Source organism: Capra hircus, chromosome 29 (assembly GCF_001704415.2).
Source record: "Capra hircus breed San Clemente chromosome 29, ASM170441v1, whole genome shotgun sequence".
Lineage (NCBI taxonomy): Eukaryota > Metazoa > Chordata > Mammalia > Artiodactyla > Bovidae > Capra > Capra hircus.
Window position 1 is genome coordinate 48,360,013 of NC_030836.1, and position 23,837 is coordinate 48,383,849.

The following is a 23,837-nucleotide window of genomic DNA, read 5'->3' on the forward strand; positions in this document are numbered from 1 at the left end:
TTAGCCGACAGGCCTACCTCCTCCTCCATGGCCCCGTGTACAGCCTTTGCCAGCAGGGGATTCGGGGCTTGGGCACCCATGTGCTGAGCCACCACCCGGGTGGTGAGCCGGGTCTTGTGAGAGCCCCCGTCTTTGTGCTCAGGGGTCCCAGATAGTAGGAGATGAAGCTGCACAGAGAGAGCAGTAGAGGGAAGGGTCAGGACCTCTGAGAAAGGGCAGTCAGGAGGGGCTGCCTAGAAGAGGCCTGAGCGTCTTGAGCTGGGTTCTGGAGGTATAAGGGGCAGGGGTGCTGAGACATGGGACAGATGGACTGTAGACACACAGAGGGCTGTGCTGTCACCTGCTGAAGGGCAGCCCCAGGCCCCGCGTACTCCATGTGTCCTGGTGCTCGGTGGGCCCTGGTGGGCCGGGGGGTGGAGGGTGCCCCTAGCCAGCCAGGTGTGCGGCTCTTACCTGTCAGTGCAATTGAGATCCACAAGGATCCCGTCAAACAGAGAATTTCAGTACAAGCCTCCGTTACTAAGGGAAGTGGAGACCCGCCCTTGATCTGAAGAGGACCCCTCAGAACCTCAGAATCCTCTGAGCTGGGGCCTTGGATTCCCCTGCAAGCCAGGGGGAGTTTGGTGGTGACAAGAGAGAAGAGCCAACCTCCACGGGCAGCAGAACAGGACTGATGCCCAGGTGGTGGCCTTCCGGGCCCTCACACTTCCAGAATCCTCTCCCAGCCTGAGCCTGCCCTGCTTGGCCCTGCAGCCTCCCCTGCTGCCCTCGCGGTTGTGTTCAGACTCCATCAGTGTTAAGGGAAGGCTGAAGGGGTTCAGTGAGCCCAGCAAGCACCAGGTGCTGGCAGGGGGCTAGGGTTTGTCCCATTTTGGCCAAGGCTTCCTGGAGCCAGGGGCGTGGGGTTCAGCCAAACCTGTGAGATCTGGAGGCTGGTGTGTAGAGGAGCTGAGGGTTGAGTCAGGGGTCAGGGGAGAGGGGGAGAGACTGGCCCGTCCTCTGGGCTCCTGTTCCAGCATGGACCACCGGCCAGGCCCTCTGGTGTCCGATCACTGCCTGATCACATTTCTGCACTCGTTGGAAACCGGGGAGGACGGGTCCTGGTGAGGGTCTGAGCTGTAGCACCTCCTCTTAGAAGAGGTGCATGCGCCGACCACCTCACTCCCATCCCATCCCCATCCTCAGATCTGAAGAGGGGCTTGGTGTCCTCATCAGAGGCCCCTTTTGGGCATCTTCTCCACCGAGGTCTTGTGCCCTGGGCACGGCGTGCCTCTGCCTGCTTGGCTAAGGGAACCCAGTTTTCATAGCAGCAGGCTCCGCACACCACCAGCAAGCTCTGTTCCCTCATCCAGGATCCATCGGCCTGGGTGGTGGCCAAGCCAATGCCTACTGTGGTCTCCAGGTGACCCAAGAGCAGGCGTGAACATACAGTGCTCAGTGCCTAAGCCACTGGAAGGTCATTCAAGGACACCCGTCCGGTTGGTCCATGTGTGCACTTTCACACCCCCAGGGGACTCCAGTGCAGCCCTACCACTGCCCCATCCTGTCATTCAGCCCTCAGCTTCCTCACCTGTAAAATGGGTGTGGGATAAGGATCTTTACAGCAGGCACAAAATCTCAGCCAACACTCAGCACGTACGTGGCTGACTCTCAATAAACAGTCTTGCCCTTGTGACCGCAAACCACTGGCGCGGCTGCCTGCCACACTGCAGGAGTGTGAGACCAGGTAGATGTGCCTGGTGTGTAGGGCGTGTACCAACTGGTATTTAGTTAAGTGTCTGTTCTGGGCTCTGGGGAAACCATAGGAGGTGAAAACCGCTGTGTCCACTGCCTTCACCCAGCCTACAGGAGGACATAGCTGTACAGAGGCCCTGTGGCGAGGCTGCAGGCCTGTTGGAGGAGCCTGCAGGTGCAAGGAGCAGGTGGGACCCCGGAGGCCAGCACGGGCCCCAGGGGACTTCATGTTCACCGGGTGGACTAAGGAGCCAGCGCGGCCTCTGCTGTGTCAGAGTTTTTCTCATCTTAAACTTGTGTCGGAGACGGTGACTGATGCACAGAGCAGCTAGGGAGGTGGTGGAAGGAGGCTGACCCGGCTCTGACGGGGGCGGCAGGGGGCTTTCACTGCCACCCGAGCTCCAAGGTAGACGCTCATCCGCCCACGGGTGACAGGGTGAAGCCGGTTTCCATGAGAGCAGACAGAGCAGAAAAGAAGACTGTGGGGACGCGCAAGAGAAGCAGGTAGGGGCCTCTCACCCCCTCCTTCCCTGTGCTGGGCTCCCCAGCAGTGCCCCGTCTGTTCCCACTGTCCTGCCCAGACGCCTGGGAACTGCTTCTCCAAACTGAGGGCTCCCAACGGAGGAGACTGACCATCCCAAAGGGCTCTCCTGCCTGCCTTATTGTGAGCTAAGGAGATGCCTTGGGCTTGGCCAAGCAGGTGTCACCTGGAGGTCGAGGGGTACAAATGACACCCCCCCCCATCCACATGAACATCACCCCGCATCCTGCCCTCCTGGGCATGACCCGTGGCCCAGAGGATCCCCTGCTTGCCATCCACCTGCTGCGGCCCAGACACGTTCACCTCTGCAACCATCTCTGGGCAGCACGTGGCTTACAGGCTCTTTGTCCTTCTCCTCTGCAAACGTCTCCTCCTCCGATCGGAGCTCGCTTCAGCTGAGAGCCTGGGAGCCGATAAAGTCACAAGCCATTTGGACACTAATCACCCCATTTCCAGCTTCAAGAATGACCTTCCATGGTCAGCCCCAGGGGTGGTCTTGCTCCAGGAGCCCTGAGAGCTCGGCTGGATTCTGGCCACTGCCCATGTCTCGGCGAATCCTAGCGTGTCACACACCTTCCCTGTCACCTGCAGGACACGCCTGGGTGCTGCACCCACAGAATGAGCATGGTCCTCAGAGCGCCTTCCTGTGTGGTCACCCTGAGTCTGAGAAGGCCCGGTTAGTCAGTGCCCTGGTTGTTTGGGAAGAGGCTAGGGTGAGACTTGTCCCTCCCTCATTGGCTCAGCAATAGTCTGTAGCCCGTGGACACTCAGGTAATAGAGATACCAGAACCGTCCCTCCCCCAGGCTCTGGGGAGCTCCAGGCATAGCTTAACCATGAACTCAGCCATCATGGCACAGGCTGGTCCTCCCAACGAGGCCGAGAATGAGAGTCACAGGTCACCAACTCAGGGTAAGGGACAGATTTCCAACAGAGAGTGCTGGACCAGGCTGGGTTGACAGGTGGTGAGCACCTCATTCCAGGAAGGTGAGGTCGAATCAAGCTGAGGTCGAAGGACTCCTTGCCAAGGCTGCTGCAGAACATGGGGAAGTGCCGTCTGTGTGTGGTTCAAGGTGGCTTACGAGAACATTCCTGACCCCACACCCTAGCTCTGATGATTAATTCTGGGATCAGTCTGACTATAAATGCAGGATTGATGGCCATCAGTCACTGAGCTGATCTGTCTGTGTCTGGCATGGGGCCTGATGCTCCTTGTCCTTCATTCTACTGCATCCCCGCAGCTGAGAAGTTGTCCTCATTTCACAGGTGAGGAAAATGGGGCTCCACTGAGCCCGAGCCTGTGCCCTGCCCTGTCCATTCCTGTCTCTTTGGGCACTGTGTCCATCAGAACCATTCCCCGTCCCTTGCCCACTGCCCTCTGCTCATCACCAGCCTCCATGACTTTCCTCAAAATCTCTGATGGGCTCCCTTCTTCTCTGATCAGGGCCTGGGCAGCTCTGAGCTGAGGCTGGAGAACCTCCTATCTGAGCACAAAGTCTCCCAGTTTCCCTGCTCCAGGGTGGGGTGGCTGGCCCTGCAGCAGGCACACAGTGGAGCCCACCTGTGCAGCTGTGGGCTGGGTGGTTTGGTCCAATTCAATGCCCAGCTGAGTTGGCTGTGTGCCAGGATGGCTCGTCAGAGGGTAACAGCGCCAGCCACCGGCCAGACTCAGGCTCAAACCTCAGCTTGGTCCCCTAACAGCTGTGTGGCCCTCAGGCAGGTCGCTCCACCTCTCCAGACCCCAGCTCCTCCACTTGTGAAATGGAGCTAGTGACCCAACCCACCTCAGAGAGTGGTTGGGAAGGTCGAATGAGTCGCGCCTTGTGGTGTCTTAGGGCTGTGCCTGGTGCTAGTTGTCACATTGTGCTAGCTGTTACATCCGATTGGTGGGCGCTTGCTTTTTGGAAATGTGAAAACGGCCTAGATAGACCCTGTGAGACTGGAGCTCAGACCTAACCTCTTACCTTGTGCCTGCGGGCCCCTGAATTGTAACAACACTGGCTTCAGCTGGCTGGTGCTACTGCGTGGCGGGCACTGTTCTGAGCCTCTTGTGTATGGAGACTCATTCATTCTCCCAGGGACTGTTAGAGGAAAACAGGCTCTGCTCCTCCATTCAGCAGATGAACCGTTGAGGCAACTTCCCCAGGGTGACACAAGCTAACAAGAGGCAGAGGCAAGGGACTTTCCTGGCGGTCCAGTACTTAAGACACTACGCTTCCAATGCAGGGGCACAGGTTCGATCCGTGGTTGGGAACTAAGATCCCAGTTGCCCTGTGGTGCAGCATGACCAAACCTTTTTTTCAGGGTGAAGAGGCAAGACCTTGAACCCCAGCAGTCGGGCTCCCCAGCCCCACACATGTGACCCCTGGGCTCCGCTCCCTTTGCCAGTGGTACCAACCAGCTCTGGCTAACGTATGCCCTTATTCCTGGCAACACGACCTTAGATTCATTCTCTTGCCTGGACTAGCTTCCTTCCCTCCCTCCAGGCAGTCAGGCTCCCTTCCCCCTCCAGAGGGTCACACAGAGTTCACTGGTCCCCACAACAGCCCTGGAGAGAAACCCTGTTATTCTCTGATGAGGACATGGGAGCACAGAGAGGTTAAGTGACTTGCCCGAGAGCACACAGCTAATAGATTCGTAACGGACATGACAGATCCATGCCCTGGCCCACCTGCCTCCATGGTCCAAGCTAATGCCCTGGTCTCGCCTCTCTGTCCAGATATTTCCCCGCCCCTTCTGTGACCTCCTGGGAAAGCAGAGGTTTACCGCAAGCCAGGGGTGAGGGGCTGACAGGCAGCAATGCCGTTCAGCCCACCAGCACGGCAAGGAGCTGGTTGGATTTTGTGCACTCTCCATGAAGCCAGCGTGCTCACAGCAAACTTGTTTATTGAGCATGTACTGTGCGCAAAGCAGCACCACCTCATACCCTCAAAGGTGCCGGCCAGCACTCACCAGCAGCCCCGTCCTTGGAAGAAACACAGACGGCTGCATCCTCCTCTATCCAAGATTCAGGGAAACGGGCAAGTCTGTGCTTCCACTGTCCACCCCCCTTCCTCCAGCTCCACTTCCGCTGTGGGAGACCACAAAGGTGCCTGTCTGTCAAGGGCAAGTTCTATCTACATGTTCCCATTTGGGGCGGGGGTGAGGGGGAGCAAAAAAGCCAAACCGCTCCCAGGAAGCACTCAGGGAAAGAGGAGTTTATTATAAATCAAGACAAAATCAACAGGAAAGGGCCTGCTGGGCTAGGAGGTGCCCGCTGACTCCCCGCCCCTGCCTGCAGGGTGGAGGAGACACAGTCCCTCTGTCCCCAGTCCTTTCACACTTGCTGTCAAGTGTAATTAGCAGCAAGCTTGCCATTGTAGAGTAGGGTGTTTTTTTATCCCTTATTCAGTCACTTGTTCATTACCCTCTGAAGGGTCATTTTCGCACCAGCGTTTCTTCTCCCACTGTGTCCTTTCTTTCCCTGACCTCCAGCTGTGAATGTTTCTTCTCGCTCAGTGACAGAGAGCGACCCCAAACCTGTTTCTGCCCTTGGCAGGGCTGGGTCGCTGCCCCAGGAGTCGCTGTGGCAGCTGTTTCCATCTTGTTTCTGCTCCGCCATGGGGTCTAGCTTGCCCAAGGGGGCGACCCGCTGGTCCTGGAACCCTGTGCTTTGGCTGAGCACTCCACTGCCTGGGATTTATAACAGTTCAAAACCTCCAGTAAAGTGTCAAGACGAAGCAACTTTGAGCTCCATTTAGCTGTTCGCACCAGGATCAATTTTCTGAAATTATAGCATAATAATGGGGTTTTCAAGGCTTGTCAGTTCCAGGCAGAACAAAGCGGGTTATTGGATTTGAGCCCGGCTGCAAGGAGCTGTAAAGAGATGGTCCCAGCGTCAGTGGAATGACAGGTGTGGTTGAAACCCCTCCCGGGGTCTGCGCCCGAGGCTCTGAATGCAGTTGGCAGGTCACCAGCTGAGTCATCCGAGCGGGGCGGAGACAGAGAGAGACTTAATCTCTGCTGGAATTCAAACGCCAGCAGCAGGTTTGTGAGCGGACACTTGTTCAGGGGATTAAATAAGTAGAATCAGTGAGACCATGAAGGGTCAGGGCTTTGTGCAGGTGGGAGCCCCAGCTCCCCTGTGGGCTGACAGGCAGGTTCACACCGTCGCCTGGTCCCTGTAGCCCAAGGAGACCCATCCCTGCTCTCCACGTGCGGAGAACGTGCACTGTCAGGAGCCAGAGGTTGGTGAAGCTGTTCTCTGCTCTCGGGGACTGCACTTTAAGAAGGATGCGCCCTGCCTGCTCCGGCTCCCTGGTGGCTCAGGAGTGCCTGATCCAAGTTCAGAAGTCAAGACCCTCGGCCCACAAGGAGCTTGGGCCTCACAGGGGAAACGGCGCCATTCTCTGGGCGGCTGCAGAAGCACCCAGCCTCGGTCAGAGCCTTCCCTCCATGGCCTCAGATTCCCACGGCAGCCTGAGCGGCCATGGTGTCCCAGCAGAAGACAGTGGGTAGGGGACTCCCCTGGCGGTCCAGTGGTTAGAACTGGGCTGCCACTGCAAGGGGTGCGGGCTTGATCCCTGGTGGGGGAACTAGATTCCACGTGCCGCAAGGCACGGCCAAAATAAAAGGAAATATCCTGCAAAAAAGACAGTGGGAGGGCGGAACCAGGAGCATTTAATGACGCGTCCAAGATCGTCCTTATGTCAGTAGCCGTGCTTCAGGGGAGGAGGGTCTCAGGAAGGAGGGCCAGCAGCCAGCCACAGAGACGCCAGAAACGGGAATTAGGGTTAGGCCTAGGAGTGAAGGCAGTTTGGACAGTTCAAGCAGGGCCCAAGGGAGGTGGGATGGGATGTGGCCTGGGAGGAGAGCCGAACCAGAGACATGGGGTAGCTGGGACGCGGACTGACAGCTCATCTGACGGACAGAGAGGTGGGTGGAAGGGAGGGCAGATGGTGGGTAGGTCAGCGTGTCCAGACGCGTGTGCACAGGGCCAGCCCCAGAGCTCGCACAGGATGCAGACTCGGGGTCAGCGTGGTGCCCGGAGTATGTATTTGGGCAGGCCCCTGCCGTGGGGGTTCCAATACAGCCCACAGTCTGAAAACCCCTGGGGGAAATGGACAGCTTGCCCCCACCTGCTGTAACTGGGCGGGTGTGTCTTTCTGGTCCATCTTCTCTGCAGCCCCAGTGTGCGGCAGGGAATTTAAACACATAAGCAGGATCTGCGCCCATCTTTCCGTGTTTTGCTTTCTAACTGAGGTGAAATTCACATGATGTAAATTAACTGTCTTAAGTGCCCTGTACAGGGCATTTGACACTTTCCTATGCCAAGCCAGCCTCACCAGCACCCCCCGGGTGGAGACCCAGTGCCCGTTTAGCAGTCTGTCCTCCTCACCCTGCCCCCATCCCTGATAGCCACCAGTCTGCTTTCTGCCTCTGTGGTGGATGTGTCTGTAAATATTCTGGATGCTTTGTATATACAGGACCAACCCTGTGTCAGCATCTTAATGAGAGGTGGTGAGATCCTGCAGGTGGGCCAGGTCATAGGGCTGCTCCTCTGTCCAGCCCTCAGCACGCGGATGCCCCACCCGAGGCCGCACAGCGGGCACTGTTATCAAGCCCATGGTACACACGTGGAGACTGAAGCTGGCGGGTGGGGGGTGATCCCGGGCCAAGCCCACACCTGCTTCTATCCAAGGAAGACCCAGTGTCCGTCACTCACCTGCCACCTCTGGGCTCCTCTACAAGAACGCGTTTTACCTAATGCTTCTCGTTAAGACATGTTTGCAGGAAGAAACTCAGCCACCCGCTCGCACCCTGGCCTGGGTTCGCGCTTCACTGCTTGTCTTTTATGTTGCACTGCCTTCTGGGCTTGGATTTAGGGATGCGAACTTGTTTCCTCAGCCCCCTTGTGTGGCTCCTGAAGTCGAGGGCCTCTCTTCTTGTCTTTAGTATCCTTGACCATGTTTGGCACATGGCTTGTGCTCATATGGGTGGGAAGCCACGCACCTAATCCCAGCCAATCTTGTGGGGAGAAGTCCTAGACCCAGGTTTCTGCTGTGTATTAACCAATCACCTGACTCCTCGGGGTCTCAGTTTACCCATCTGTGCAAAGGGCTTGCAGGCTGGATGCAAGGGGGTCGCCCAGCACACCCAGCACCTGACACAGACATCGAGTTACGTCTGTGTGATGTAAGAGACCATCACTGGGCCCCTCGAAAGGAAAGGATGGGAGCTCAGCAGGACCCACAGGTGTCCACATAGCTGCCGTAGAGAGGGAGGGCTGCTGGGACACAGCTGCAAAGGAAGCGCTCTCATCTTCCTTCCCACCTCTGCCCAGCCCAGCCCAGCCCAGTTCAGTTCAGTTCAGTCACTCAGTTGTGTCCAGCTCTTTGAGATCTCATGGACTGCAGCACACCAGGCCTCCCCGTCCATCACCAACTCCCAAAGTTTACTCAAACTCATGTCCATTGAATCGGTGATGCCATCCAACTGTCTCATCCTCTGTCGTCCTCTTCTCCTCTGTCCTCAATCTTTCCCAGCATCAGGGTCTTTTCAAATGAGTCAGTTCTTCGCAACAGGTGGCCAAAGTATTGGAGTTTCAGCTTCAGCATCAATCCTTCCAATGAATATTCAGGACTGATTTCCTCTAGGATGGATTGGTTAGATCTCCTTGCAGTCCAAGGGACTCTCAAGAGTCTTCTCCAGCACCACTGTTCAAAAGCACCAATTCTTCGGCGCTCAGCTTTCTTTATAGTCCAACTCTCACATCCATACATGACCACTGGAAAAACCATAGCTTTGACTAAACAGACCTTTGTTGGCAAAGTAATGTCTCTGCTTTTGAATATGCTGTCTAGGTTGGTCATAACTTTTCTTCCAAGGAGCAAGCGTCTTTTAATTTCCTGGCTGCAGTCACCATCTGCAGTGATTTTGGAGTCCGAAAAAATGAAGTCTGCCACTGTTTCCACTGTTTCCCCATCTATTTGCCATGAAGTGATGGGACCAGATGCCATGATCTTCGTTTTCTGAATGTTGAGCTTTAAGCCAACTCTTTCACTCTCCTCTTTCACTTTCATCAAGAGGTTCTTTAGTTCTTCCCTTTCTGCCATAAGGGTGGTGTCATCTGCATATCTGAGGTTATTGATATTTCTCCCTGCAATCTTGATTCCAGCTTGTGCTTCATCCAGCCCAGCATTTCTCATGATGTACTCTGCATATAAGTTAAATAAGCAGGCTGACAATATACAGTGTCGATGTACTCCTTTCCCAATTTGGAACCAGTCTGTTGTTCCATGTTCAGTTCTAACTTTTGCCTCCTCACCTGCATACAGATTTCTCAAGAGGCAGGTTAGGTGGTCTGGCATTCCCATCTCTTTCAGAATTTTCCAGTTTTTTGTGATCCACATAGTCAAAGGCTTTGGGGTAGTCAATAAAGCAGATGTAGATGTTTTTCTGGAATTCTCTTGCTTTTTCTTATGATCCAACGGATGTTGGCAACTTGATCTCTAGTTCCTCTGCCTTTTCTAAATCCAGTTTGAACATCTGGAAGTTCACAGTTCGCTTACTGTTGAAGCCTGGCTTAGAGAATTTTGAGCATTACTTTACTAGCGTGTGATATGAATGCAATTGTGTGGTAGTTTGAACATTCTTTGGCATTGCCCTTGTTTGGGGTTGGAATGAAAACTGACCTTTTCCAGTCCTACGGCCACTGCTGAGTTTTCCAAATTTGCTGGCATATTGAGTGCAGCACTTTCACAGCATCATCTTTTAAGATCTGAAACAGCTCAACTGGAATTCCATCACCTCCACTAGCTTTGTTCGTAGTGATGCTTCCTAAGGCCCACTTGATTTCACATCCAGAATATCTGGCTCTAGGTGAGTGGTCACACCATGGTGATTATCCGGGTCATGAAGATCTTTTTTGCATCGTTCTTCTATGTATTCTTGCCACCTCTTCTTAATATCTTCTGCTTCTGTTAGGTCCCTACCATTTCTGTCCTTTATTGAGCCCATCTTTGCATGAAATGTTCCCTTAGTATCTCTAATTTTCTTGAAGAGATCTCTCGTCTTTCCCATTCTATTGTTTTCCTCTATTTCTTTGCATTGATCGCCGAGGAAGGCTTTCTTATCTCTCCTTGCTATTCTTTGGAATTCTGCATTCAGATGGGTATTTCTTTCCTTTTCTCCTTTTGCCTTTCACTTCTCTTCTTTTCACAGCTATTTGTAAGGCCTCTTCAGACAACTGTTTTGCCTTTTGGCACTTCTTTTTCTCAGAGATGGTCTTGATCTCTGCCTCCTATACAATGTCACGCACCTCCGTCCGCAGTTCTGCAGGCACTCTATCAGGTCTGGCCCAGTAGCAGGTGGTTTTTCACACTGCTCACCATGCCTGATTATGAACTGAGATCTTGGGGCTGCCTCCAGCTTGGTGTGGGCCTTCCCATTGCTCATGCCGCTGGCCAAACCTGAACATCGCAGCCCCACCTCTTTGCTCCAGAGCAGAAGTGTGACAAACTCAGCACCACGCAGTCCGCCCAGGCAATAGAGCATGGTGCGGTCTGCAGCCCAGCAGAGAAGGCATGCCCAAACCTTGGCTAAGGAGGCTTCAGACTTTTAAAGGAGAGATGAGAAGCCCACGATTAATATAAAATATCTGCATTTCCTAAACATAGCTGAGGCCAACAAGGCTGTCTAGGCACCGACTCCTTGGCTACCAGGTTGTGGCCTCAGGTCCAGCCTTGGTCCTGGTCAAACTGCAAATACTCCTGGGAGAGGGCCTTTGTATCTGTCTGAAGACATTTACCAGTAACATTCTAGCAAGAATGCCTGGGTTTCAATACCAGCTGCCTAACTGTAGGACCTTGGTCAAATTACTTACCCTGTCTGTGCCTTCGTCTCCTCATCCATAAAATGGCAATACAACTTTTGCTGTAACCATCAGACTTACAACTACAATTGTTACTCCTTTAAAGAACGTTAAACATGCAGAAGGTCAGTCAATATCATGGTTAAGGGCAGACTCTGGGGTCAAGTAGCAGTCAGTTCAAACCCCACTCCTGCTGCTAACCTGCAGTCGACCTTGGGTAGAGCGTGCAGTCCTCTGAGCCTCTGTCCTCACGTGTAAAGGTGTGAGTGGGAATCATTCTCGAGTGCATCGCATTGTTTTGAGGGTTCTTGATGTTGGTAAGTCGCTAGCACAGAGCCTGGTGTAGGCTGAGTCCTCATTAAAAGGTGGGGGTTACCACACTGTAGGCTGGTGAGTGGAAAGAGCAGAGGTCTAGGTGGGGGTCGGTGAGCCTGGGAACGGGGAGGCATGGGGGAGGGCGGGGCCAGGGGACGTAACCGGGCCAGCTCCCTGCTGAGCAGAGAGCCAGCCCTCCTCCCCAGCTCAGCCCAAGGTTGCAAAGGAGGCCTTGCCATGCGCAGGCAGAAGCCAGAGAGACACAGCTGTCAAAACACAGTGAAGGAGAGGCAGGCCTTCCAGAACTGGAGGGGGTATGGGAACGGGCCCCGACCAGGGCCCTCTGCCGCAGTGAGCCAAGGACACGCTGAGAGGCGGAAGGAGACATCCTCACACATTCCTTCTCAGGAGGCTGCCGATGGGCCTGCCCCACTGGCCACATGCTTCCTCCCGGAGTCCCCGCCACCACGATGCCTCTGCTGAGAGAGCACTTGTGTCTCAGGGAACAACATTTCCCAGGCTCCCTTGCTGTCAGCCAATGGGAGGCCCCGATGGGGATCCGAAGAAGTGAGGCGGGGGAGAAACCAGGGTATTTCTCCTTCTCTCTCCGTGCTTCCAGGAACATCTCTGGCAGAGGCTTTGCCTTCCCTTGGTGGTTCTAACTCCCACCGGAAAGCCCCTCCCTCCGTGATCCTGGCTGCTTCTGGGCAGCTCCAGTGTCTGGCCCTGGTAACACTAGCTCCCATTGTCCCGCTGCCCCTAAATTGGCAGCAGCTTCTTGCAGCTGCTGATCTCTGGGTGGTCTCACCATCCCCTGCTTGTTGTCTCAGCTCTTCCGCTATCTATGTGGCCAAGCCCCAGGATGAAATTACCCCAGTCCAAAAGACGTAAGAGGTTCCTGTCTCCTGGCTGGACCTGGCTGGGGTGGTAGCTGATGCTTGACGTTTACCCATTATGTGCAAATATGTGCAAAACTGTTCTCACCTCACCTTAATGGGTGGGCACGTTCTCTGAACCAGGGAATGAGTCAGATTCATGCCTACTTATTGCCAGGTCCAAAGCCTGCATTCTTTCCTAGTGAAGAATGACACCAGGGAATTTGCACGGAAGTTCTTGCTGCATTTCTGTCTTGACACCACCATTCATCATACAGGTCATTTAATTCCTCTGAGCTTCAGTTTCCTCATCTGTAAAAGGCAGTACGTTATAGCATCTCCCTCCAAAGATCACTGTGAGGTTTAAATGAGATTAATGCCAAGACAGTTGGATGGCATTATCGACTCGATAGACATGAATTTGCGCAAACTCTGGGAGATAGTGAAGGACAGGGAGGCCTGGCGTGCTGCTGTCCATGGGGTCACAAAGAGTCAGACACGACTGAGGGGCTGAACTGCACTGAATACTTCATGTATTCAGGCTCTTTGAACAGTGCCTACCGCGTAACAGCTCAAGAATCCAGAGCTCTAGTTACCGTTATGGTCACTCATATCATTCTTCCAACACCCAGACTCTGCTGACTTTACTGTGTTGGGTGGAAGCATTAATGAAGAATGATTCAGTCAGTGGTGTCCCAAGATGCAAGTGTGTGCTCTTACAAGCCCTTTGTGCATTCAGTGAGCACCCTTGAGGCACTTGTTTGTGCCACACACTGGGCTTTCTGTGGAGGACCCAGAGGCCGAGACCCCATCCCTGCCCACACGCCCTAGAGAGGCCACAGGACATGGGACAGGAGTTATAAGGGAAGGTGGCGCGGGCACCATGAGCATGAAAGGTCCCAGGAAGAGCTGGTTTTCTCCTGTCACTGAGGGAATTGATGAGAGGCTTCCTGGAGGAGGCGGCATTTGGACTGTGCTTACTCTGTTGGGAACACGAAGCAGGGCGTAGCACCTAGGAGCACAGTTCAGCAGGCAGAGCACCTGTAGGGCTTGAAGCTTGAGTGAGTGGCCTTGGCTCACCCTGCACTCCTCCTGATCTCAGGACCCCTTCCTGTGACTTGGGGTCCCCAAGATCAATGGAGCAGGATGGTCAAGAACACGAGTTCTGAGACCATCCTGCCCAGGCCCCTCACCGGCTGGCACAGTAAGCTTGCCCGGGACTCAGATTCCCTGTACCTCCATTTTCATCATCTGTAAAATGAGCAATGGACCATCCCTGCCTTTCAGAGTCAGTGGGAGAACTGAACAGTTTAATATTGGTCCAGTACTTGTTGCCCTCACCCTCCAAATGGTACAAGAGGGGAGAATGCTTTCATGTCACCCAGTATCATGGGGCTTCTGAGCCCCTAACCACCTGGTTCTCCTCTCTGCCCTTAGCCGCCACCTTCATGGAGCACTGGAAGCGGAAACAGATGCGGCTCAATTACCGCTGGGACCTCACAGGCTTCGAGGAGGAGGAGGTGAGTGGGCTTAGCAGCTGCACCCCCTGTGTCCTCCCCCACCCCCACCCCGTTCCTTTCGGAGGGGGAGCTCACTAGGTCGTAAAGCCCAGGCAAGGCAGCTCCCTGTCTGTTTCTCAGTTCATGTCCCTGATGTCTGAATCCCCCGCGGTTGCCAGGGTGACTGCTCAGTGTCCACTCTAGTGTTTAAAATCTCCATGCTCACACGGACACACCACCCAGAAATGTGGTCGGGGATGCAGGCCAAGGCTCACCACACTGATCTCATCCAGTCTGGGAGCCGCACCACGGGTCTGGGGAGGGGGTGGCTGCAACCCACGAGGTTGAGTCCCCAGAGGCGGCCATGAGCCTTCACCCTGAGTGCCAAACCTGCGATTCCCGGAGCCAGCTGTCAGCCTGCAGTCAGGCGTGGCCAAGATGTGGGACTGATCCTTCACTAACAGAGGGAAGCCATGTGCTGGGCATCTTTGTGTGCCAGGAGAGGGACATTCCAAGTTGAACAGCCACTGAAGTGGTGGGTGAACCCCCTTCCCCGGGGTTGCTCAGGAGACGCTTTGCTGCTGCCCCATCCTGAATTGCCAGCTCCAGCAGAATCCCTGTGGGATGAGAGGGAATGAAAAGGAACAAGATCCCCCGAACAGGAGAGCCATTAGGTTTGGCCATGCTGACCGGGCTTCGTGTTACGGAATCTTTTGCTCAGCTCTTTTAAAGAGAAACCACTCATGCATTTTCATTGTAATGTGAAAGCCTCTTTCATCATCTCTTTAAATATCCCTATGACTATATTATATAGTAATATATCCCTATTATTATATATTGGACTTCCCTGTGGCTCAGACACTAAAGCGTCTGTCTACAATGCGGGAGACCCGGGTTCAATCCCTGGGTTGGGAAGATCTCCTGGAGAAGGAAATGGCAATCCACTCCAGTACTCTTGCCTGGAAAATCCCATGGACGGAGGATCCTGGTAGGCTACAGTCCATGGGGTCATGAAGAGTCGGACACGACTGAGCGACTTCCCTTCACATATATTAGGCCTTCCTGGTGGCTCAGATGGTAGAGAGTCTGCCTGCAGTGTGGGAGACTCCGGTTCGAATCCTGGGTCAGAAAAATCCCCTGGGGAAGGAAATGGCAACCCACTCCAGTATCCTTGCCAGGAAAATTCCATGGACGAAGGAGCCTGGCAGACTACTACAGTCCATGGGGTTACAAAGAGTCGGACACAACTGAGCGACTTCTCTCATTATTGTATGTCCCCACACACATGCCACCTCCAGGACTGAGTTGGTGGATCACTCTTCAGTCAACTGTGTAGCTGTGTGGGTTCTGAGCTGACAGACACGCTAGTTTGCTGGAAGGGGCACCAGCTTCGTGGTGCCAAGATGACCTCCAGGACCAGGTTGTCCTGTTTCAGCATCACCCTTGCTGTGTGACCTGGGGCAAGTTGCTTACCCTTTCTGTGCCTCATGTCCTCACAAACAGGGGTGGAAGAGTAGAGTTTGAGGGGGTCTTGGTATGTCAGCAGGTACAGAGCACTTTGACGGGGTCCGACAGCTGTGAGTGCCCCCAGCTGGCCTCCCGCCTCCAGGTCCAGCCTCTTCCGGCAGCAGGTCTCATTGTGCTGTTTCACAAATGGCGGGGCCAAGGCTGGCAGGCCAGCGAGACACGTGTCTCCTTAGGTGCAGAGACAGGCGTGGGACGCGTGCTCCATCCCCCATGGAGGGCCCCAGGTCAGCTCTCTGCCAGAGCAGATTCAATAGATTCAAATAGGGTTAGTGTCATCTTACTAATTTGGGATAGACTGAGAATGTGCTTTTCATGACGTCCTTGGGGTTGGGACAGTTCAACCTGTTGGGAACCTGTCCCATGAAGTCTTCACCCTGATGACTCAGGCACTAGGTAGTGGGGTGGTGATCAGAGCGCTGGATGTGGGCCCCGGGGGGCGTGAATGAGTCCCCGAGAGTGAGCCCCCCACACTGGGTAGGGCCTCTTCTGGGGCTGGTCACCTGAGACAGAGGGCTAGCCCCTCCATGACATGTATCCCAAGTGTCTGCTCTCGGAGCAGAAGGAAGCCTGTGCCCAGCCATCTGTCCTGAGTCTCCTCCCCTGAGTCTAAGACAGTTCAGCCCAGCACACCATCAGGAACGCCTAGAACACTCCACCTGCAGAAACAGTAACACACGCAGTCACCCTAGGGTAGCATCAGCCTTTGGCAAGCTCTCCTTGTCCACCCATGTCCATCTGCCTTCATCCCGCTTTTTTAAGAATATCACGTCTAAGAGGACTTTTTTCTTAAAAAAAAAAAAAAAACACACACACACACACACACAAGTAATGAAATCTTTTTGTTTTGTTTTACATTTCTGGTTCCCGGAAGGAGGCTGTCAAGGTTTGGAATTTTTTGTCACTCGTCTGTCTCCTGGGAGAGGGACCTTCTGGCACACCTGCTCTATCTGTTTCTGCTGAGCGGGTCCCCGTACCTCTTCCACGGCGGGCAGGGGTCTCTGCTTTCTCCCCCACCTCCGGGTCTCTCTTAACCCCCGTTCTTCTGTTCCAGTGCCCTTCGCTGACCTGCTCTGGGCTCCCCTGAGGCCCGGTGCCTCTGGTCTGCCCACGCTTGCTGACACTTAACTGCCATCTCTTCTGACCCCGCGGCTCCTGATGGGATGTCCCCAGGGGCCAGTTCACGGCTGGGTGTTCAGAGTGGGCTGCAGGACAGGCTGTAGCCTAGTGCAGACTGACCCACCTCCAGGACCACGGAGCCTGACTCTGGCCTTCCCAGTGGGCTGGGCTTCCCAACAAGGGGGAGAAACCTGGGTGAACCTCATTCAGGGAGCTCTGAATGGGGAATGGTGCAGACAGGAACTGGCCCCAACGGGTACCCTGAGGGAGTGGCAGGGGTGAATTTGCCACACGCGCTCCTGTTAAGGGTCGCAGACTCGCAGTTCACAAGACTCCTCGCTGACTTGGTTTCTTTCACAGGACCATCCCAGAGCCGAATATGAAGCTCGAGTTCTGGAGAAGTCTCTTAGGAAAGAATCCAAAAACAAAGAGGTATGGTGGCCGCTGCCAGTTGCCTTTCCCAGCAGTGAAGCATTGTATGTCCATCAGCATTACAGGCCAGGGGTCAGCACATGCTGTGCTGATGGAGGGGGGCGGCCCCCAGATAGGGGCAGAGAGCACATGTTCAGGCCCTCCCTGCCTCTGTCACAGCGACTCTGCCCTTGTGGGGGGGGAACGGCCATAGGCAACAGGTGAAATGTGTCTGGCCGTGTTCCAATAAAACTTTATTTATAAAAACAGGCAGGGGTTGGGGGGAGATTTGCCACACCCTGCCAGAGGTCAGCCTCCCCCTCCTGTCCTGAGGGTGACCTCAAACTTCAGCCAACACCTCAACATCAAGAAAACCAAGTGGGTGGTTTTGCAGCTTTTCTTGCTCTGGATGGTCTTGTCCAGCCCTCATGCTCTGCATTGACTGATGGATGGAAGGGTTTGCCCCAACAGGGACCCTGAGCGGATGGCCAGCTCCTTGCCTCACGCGTAGAGGACGAGAACGAGAAAGCAGTGTTTTTGTGATCCTCCTGAGGCCGCCACCTTTCCTTAGTCTGCGATAAATGCCCTCCCTTCTCCCCAGAACCTCTCGTTTAAATTGGCAGTCACGTTCACAGTCATGCTCTCACAGCCCTCTAGGGATGCTCGGCTGTTCTTTGTATCGGAGGGTTTTTTTTTTATCTGACATGGGGCAAGAGCCCCCAGGCCCTTGTCAACCTCTCTCTGAGGCTGGAAGGTCAGTTGCTGTAGGGACGGGAACAAGGGCAGAGTGGTCTTTCCAGACCCTGGCGTTCCTTGGCCTCTGGGAGCGACCAGCGCAAACCCCTGCCTTTGTCTTTTCTTACCATTGTGTTCCGTGGACAGAGTTTGCTGGTACAACGTGGCCAGGGGTTCCAGTTACCACAATCCCCCCAACAGGGGGTGGGCAAAGTGGGTGCAGCATAACCCGTTCTCAGACCCCAGCTCCCATTGCAGAAAGAGAGCCCAGCTCAGCCCCCCGCAGCCAGAAAGCGGGCGCACGTCCTTGAACTCAGAGTCCAAGCAGGACCGGGGGTGCAGAGGAAATAACCGCGAAAGCATGAGCCTTCACCGTGATGAGGAGACCATCTTTTCATTTAACCCATCGGAACGTCTGCCCATTGCGTGCCCGTTGCCCTTGGAGCAGCCGCCTTGTGCCTTTGACCCCACAGCTCCATCAGCGCCCTCTCCCCGGGCTGTGGCTCCTCTTCTAGAGGGAGAGGCGTAGGTGCTGCTGCTCTGAAGCCCCCAGGCCCCCCCTGAGGGCCACTGCGCCCCACCTGAGGTGTGCCATCTGCACCCCCAGGCAGCCCACCCCACAGTTCTACGGCGGCCCCTCCTAGTGTGAGCGAGGATGAGGTTGCACCTCTTCCTAAGGGAAAAGGGGCTTAGTGGCCCGCATCACATCCACTGAAGTCAGAGGCTCCCCCAAACCCGAGCTCTGCGCCGTGCCGGGAGCACCGCCCCGATTCCCTGTCACCCAGCTCCTTGGCTTGGACCCGAGCTCTCTGACCACAAGAGCAGGAAAGGTTGGGGTTCATTTTCGCCGGCCTCCGATGGTGACCTCAGGCCCTGAAGGCCTCCAGGGGGCTATACCCTTGATTTTTTTCCACCGTTTCACTGTCTCCCAACTTAGTGGTTTTAATTTTTTCCCCTGACTATGGCACCAAATTCGTTTAGGGGGAAAATAAGAGATCCCCCCTTTCATGGGTGTTAGGATGCAGAGTGTGGCTTCCTGCACGTTGGTGTCAAATGTGCAGGGTGACCCGCGTCTGCATAAGATGCACCGTCTGAACTGCGGTCGCCGTCTGGCGAGGGGGCCCCGCGGAACCCGCCAAGCTTCCAGGCTGTTTCCACTACCTCACTGCAGCCTCTCTTTTAGAATGGGCTTCCCAGGTGGCACTAGTGGGAGAGAAGCCACCCTGCCAATACAGGGGATGTGGGTTCGAGCCCTGGCTTGGGAAAATCCGCTGGAGGAGGACACAGCAACCCACTCTAGTGTTCTTGCCTGGAGAAGCCTTTGGACGGAGGAGCCTGGCAGGCTACGGTCCATAGGGTCACAGAGTGGGTCACGACTGAAGTGACTTAGCACGCACGCGCTCTTTTAGGATGTAGAACTCTGCCGTCCCCGATGGGTTTAAGACGCCCAGAGCCTGACTCAGCCCCAGCAGCCGCACAGCCAGGGAGGCACTGGCTTCCCCAGGGGGCAACGGGGACCTGGGCCGCGGTCTCACCCCACGGTGCTCTCTTGTTCCCTCCACCCACCCCAGAAGCGCCGGCACCTTCCGGAGGAGCCCACAAACAAGTGGAGGCAGAGGGTTAAGACCGCCATGGCGGGGGTGAAATTGGTACATGTCCTGTCACCGGGCGTCGCGCGTCTTCAGTGTGCAGATGAACCAAAGTTCATTGTGTCTCCTCAGCCGACTCTTGACTGCTGTATTGTCGTGTTAACATCCACATCCACGCTCCTTTGCCTTCCTCCGCACCCTCGGGCTGTGACGTGTCGAGGTGTCTCTGCATGGCCACCGTGGGGTCGTGGGCGGGAGCTCGGCTGTCTCTGGGGCTTGTGAATCGTGCCTGCCACAGCTGCCTGCCAGCGGTCCCTGGTCTCATTAACATGCATGCCACCTTCCCTGGAATGCGTGGCCTCAGGGGTCAGGCCTGCCAGCATTCTTTGACTTCATCCATGCATTTTTTTTTTTTTTTTTTTTTTGGCGTTAAAGATCCACCCCATTCTTGAAACATCCCAGGTTAGTGACAAGCATCTATTTCAGTCCCTCCAGACTCCGCAGTCCCTGCGCCAGAGCCTTTGGGGCCGTGTGTCCCCACCGACCGCCGTTGCTACGCGGCGGGCAGCGTTTGAACTCGTAGTGCTGGTGGCTTGTCTCAACTTGCTCTGCAAAGGAAAATAACTATTATGGTCTGGGTGGTGGAGGAAAACAGCTTAGATCTTCTTGCCGATGAGACTTTCAGCCAGGAGACGGAGGCCGGGCTTCTCCCGGAAATGGGGGGGCGGGGGTCGGTCTGAGCGTCTCATTTAGAAAAGCCTCTGGCGCCATCACACCTTGTACAGAGAAGACTCACATTTGTAGACAACTATTATTCCTGTCATTTCATAGCATCCTTTCATCAGGGATAAAGCCTGGATGTTGGCATTCATTCATCACCTGCAGGGTTTTTGTGTTTTCCCACCGTGTTTCTGTGGTCCACGTTGTTCACACCCACACTCACATGTGCGCGTGCACACACACACACTCACACACCACACCTGTCCACCAGGATGGTCCCCACTGCTGACCCAGCCCTGTTTCGTGTTGTAGACGGACAAGGTGAAGCTGACCTGGAGAGACCGGTTCCCCGCCTACTTCACCAATTTGGTCTCTATCATCTTCATGGTGAGTCCCGGGAGGCCGAGGGGGGCCGTGTACCAAGGCAGGCGGCGTTTACCTGGATGGGGTCAGCCGTCCACGTGGCAGTTGTCTTCATCCCAGGCAGGCAGGGGTGGGGGGATTCCACCCTAAAATGGGAAGGGGCCAGGGTTCTACAGTGACCCCCGGGGCTCCCTACACCTGGGGGATAGTCCCTGACACACGTCTTCTGTTCTGAGAGTGACACATGTAGGTAGCTTGTCGTTCACACCCAGGAGTTCACAGGTGTTATTTAAGACAAAACGGAGGGGTTTTAGAGAAGGCCACGAAATGAATAACATAGAGACAGGACAGCAGTCAGGACGGGTCTGTGATGCCAGATTCATCCGGACCCTGTGGGTTTGAATAAACCAGCAACACACGGCCAGCTCTCTTTGGAGGCTTTAACGCCCAGGTGATTGGGCCACATCCCTGGAAGGCCTCGGCCCATGTTCCCCAACAGGTCAGCGCCAGCTGTGGTCACTGTAGAAATGACCATCCCCTCATCCATCCCTGGAATTTTAGGTTAGGGTCTTAGCCCCCGACCCTGTGGGGGGCCCTCATGGCCGCTGTGGACCGAGGGTTGGGCTATGCCCAGTGGCCTGAGGGGCTCACACCCACCTGTCCCCGCCCCAACCTGCTGGCGAGGACACAGAGGCCAGAGGTCTCTCCCTCTCCGCAGGCCGTATGCCAGGCTGGCCGTCCACCCTGAGGCCCTTGCTGTTCTCCATGAACTTGGAGACATGCAGGTGGGCTTGTTCTTCCATTGGGTGTCAGGGGCGGCAGCTGAGGCCCTCTAAGCTGAGTAGTTAGAAGCAGAGCGAGGACTCGGCTTCCTCTCACGGTCTTGCACAGTGTTGAGAAGGATATCGCTGATCTGAAGAAACCCATAGTGGGGCCCCCAGGACTGTGGAGCCGCTGTGTGCAGGGCTCCTGGGCCTGTAGATGACTCCAGTGGCAGTGGGCCCAGCGCTGGGACACGTGTCCCAGACACACGAGTGATGCTGAGGGCACCTAGGACAATGCGGGCCCTGCCCACAGCATTGCCAGAGCTCCCCAGCAGGGGACGGGGTATAGGAAATGGGACTCAGGCGCCAAGGTTCAGCCCCTCCTGGCAGAGAAGAATCAGAAGGTCCAGCACAGGGATGGAGGAGGTAGGAGGCTGTGGGCCCTTCTGCACCACGGCAAGTTTGGACAGGGGCCCTCAGGTTACATGTCACTTCTGTGAATAGTCTTCAGGGAGTTTTGAGTTTCTCACCTAATAAGAATCAAGGTGTAGGCAGTGGAGGGCTGGCCCAGCACTTGCATGATTCCAACAGGCACTGACTTCTCTGGTCTCTGCCTGTATCCTCTTGGTCACAACATGGCTGCCCCACCTCCAACATCACCTCCACTTTCCAGGCATAAAGGGGAAGAAGATGGATCCCAGTGGAGGCAGCCCCTCTTTGAAAGTGCTTTGCCACAGGGCTGCCCACACCTGTGCTTGCATTGTGCTGGCCAGCCCTGTCTACACAGAGACTGGGAAATGGGCACAGTGTCATTCCCAGCAAAGGCAGGATAGTGGTGAGGGAACCAGCAGACCTTGAGGGACTGGGGTCCCCATAACAGATGAATCAGTCTTGTCCTGGACACAGGAGCTTCATTCTCTGAACAAATAGCAGCTGACCACCTACCAGGTGCCCCCATGCTCCTGGTCCTGAAGGTGCCCACGTGAACACTGCGTCCAAACCCCGGCCCTGAGGCCCTTTGATTCCAGAGCGGGCATTGCACCCAGGAGGGGACACAGCTATAAGGTGGCCATGGGGGGACACCAGCAGGGAAAGGGACACCTTGCTGAGTCTCTGCAGGCCCAGTGCCCCGTCTACACCTCCACGCAAGGCAGGAGGGGCATCTCCAAGCCCAGGGCAATGCCTTCCCCTGGGCGCGGGGTGGGGCCTCTTGGCAGGGGCATGGGAGTTTCCAGGAAAGCCCTCATTCCGGGAGCTGGCAGGAGTGGTACCCACACCTCTCCACAGGGCAGCCCGTTCTTCGGGGTGTGGTGTGGGGTGCCGACGTTCCCTGGGCGGGTGTGGTCGCCATTCAGTTGCTCACAGGCGTGGGCAGCAGTGGAGTCACTAGCCGGAAATTTAAAATAGGAGCATCCTGAGATCCCCACCACTGCGGCCTTCCTCTGGGGTGAAGCAGGCAGAGCCCTGCCAAGCTGCATCCTGGAGGCACACAGCACAGCCCCTGCCCTCCAGGGCTGTCCTGGGAGCCACGAGGGGCCGTCTCGGCAAGGGCAGGTCCCCTGCACACCCTCCATGAAAGTGAGACGCAGGGGCCAGGGTACGCAGAGGGCACGGTGCAGTTGGGCTTGGGTGACAGCCCTGCACAGCCGCCCTCCACCCTCAGGACTGCCTCAGGACTGGAATGCGCAGACGTCCTCACCCTTAGGGCAGGACAGGGTGCAGACAGGGTCTTCCCAGGTGAGTCAGGGCTTTTGAGGGTAAGGAAGAGGAGTCCGGGCAGGCAGACAGACAGCTCCATGCAGAACAGACTCATCATCCTAGCCAGTGCCCACCCCTGTCTCTCAAGCAGCTGCCAGTCCAAGCTTTAGGAAACGTTCTGGGGCAACGGTGGGTTTGGCAAGATGGGGGATGAGCTGGAGGGGTGTGGGGGTCTTCTGGAGAGATCAGGAGAAGGGACCCCATCCATCTGACCCAGGCAGGCCTGCAGCACTGCCAGGGAGACCAGACCACCACATGCCCCACCTGCCTCCCACAACAGCATCGAGAATGTCACTGCTTCCACTCAGGGTCACCCAGGCTGGGGCAAAGCCCACCCCAGAGTCAGCCTGCCAGCGCACAAGCCAGTTACTGGGGTTGCAGCCATCCTCTTGGGGACAGTGGGCAAGGCAGTCATGATTCTTACAGCAGGCAGCTGCAGAGCTGTGCACTCCAGGCTTGGTGGACCCGCCAGGAAAGCCCCAGCTCGTGTGCTGGGTGATCTGGCCTGGTTACCCAACCTCTCTGAGCATGAGTCTCCTCTTCTGTAAAACAGAATCTGGCCCCTCACTCATCTGTGACGTTAACACCAGTAAAGCCCTTGGCATCTAGTGGGTGACAAGAAATGCCTGTCATTGTTTTGAAGCTGAAGCGCTCCCAGGTGGGGGACAGCAGGGCCCAGGGAGCCAAAGGGTGTGGTCCAGCCGACGGTGTCCCTCCTCCCTCCGCAGATCGCTGTGACGTTCGCCATCGTCCTCGGCGTCATCATCTACAGAATCTCCACGGCCGCTGCCTTGGCCATGAACTCCTCCCCGTCTGTGCGGTCCAACATCCGGGTCACGGTCACGGCCACCGCAGTCATCATCAACCTGGTGGTCATCATCCTCCTGGACGAGGTGTACGGCTGCATAGCCAGATGGCTCACCAAGATAGGTGAGCGCCCTGGCCAAGCCCCAGAGCCAGGCGGCCGCACATTGCCTGCCGTGGGGCCCTGGGCTGGTCGCTCAGCCCCTCTGATGGTCAAGTGGAGTAACCCGCCTGGAC

At 55.7% G+C, this 23,837-nt stretch overlaps 1 protein-coding gene across 1 annotated transcript in view; it reads left to right on the plus strand.

Moving 5' to 3' along the window:
- ANO1 (anoctamin 1) overlaps positions 1 to 23,837 on the plus strand; it is a 176,162-nt gene that overhangs the window by 126,616 nt on the left and 25,709 nt on the right. The window contains exons 13-18 of the mRNA XM_018043147.1: positions 13,752 to 13,834; positions 16,212 to 16,223; positions 16,817 to 16,888; positions 19,174 to 19,251; positions 20,224 to 20,298; positions 23,525 to 23,726. Of these exons, the coding sequence (XP_017898636.1) occupies positions 13,752 to 13,834; positions 16,212 to 16,223; positions 16,817 to 16,888; positions 19,174 to 19,251; positions 20,224 to 20,298; positions 23,525 to 23,726 (522 nt within the window). The remainder of the gene's footprint in view (positions 1 to 13,751; positions 13,835 to 16,211; positions 16,224 to 16,816; positions 16,889 to 19,173; positions 19,252 to 20,223; positions 20,299 to 23,524; positions 23,727 to 23,837) is intronic.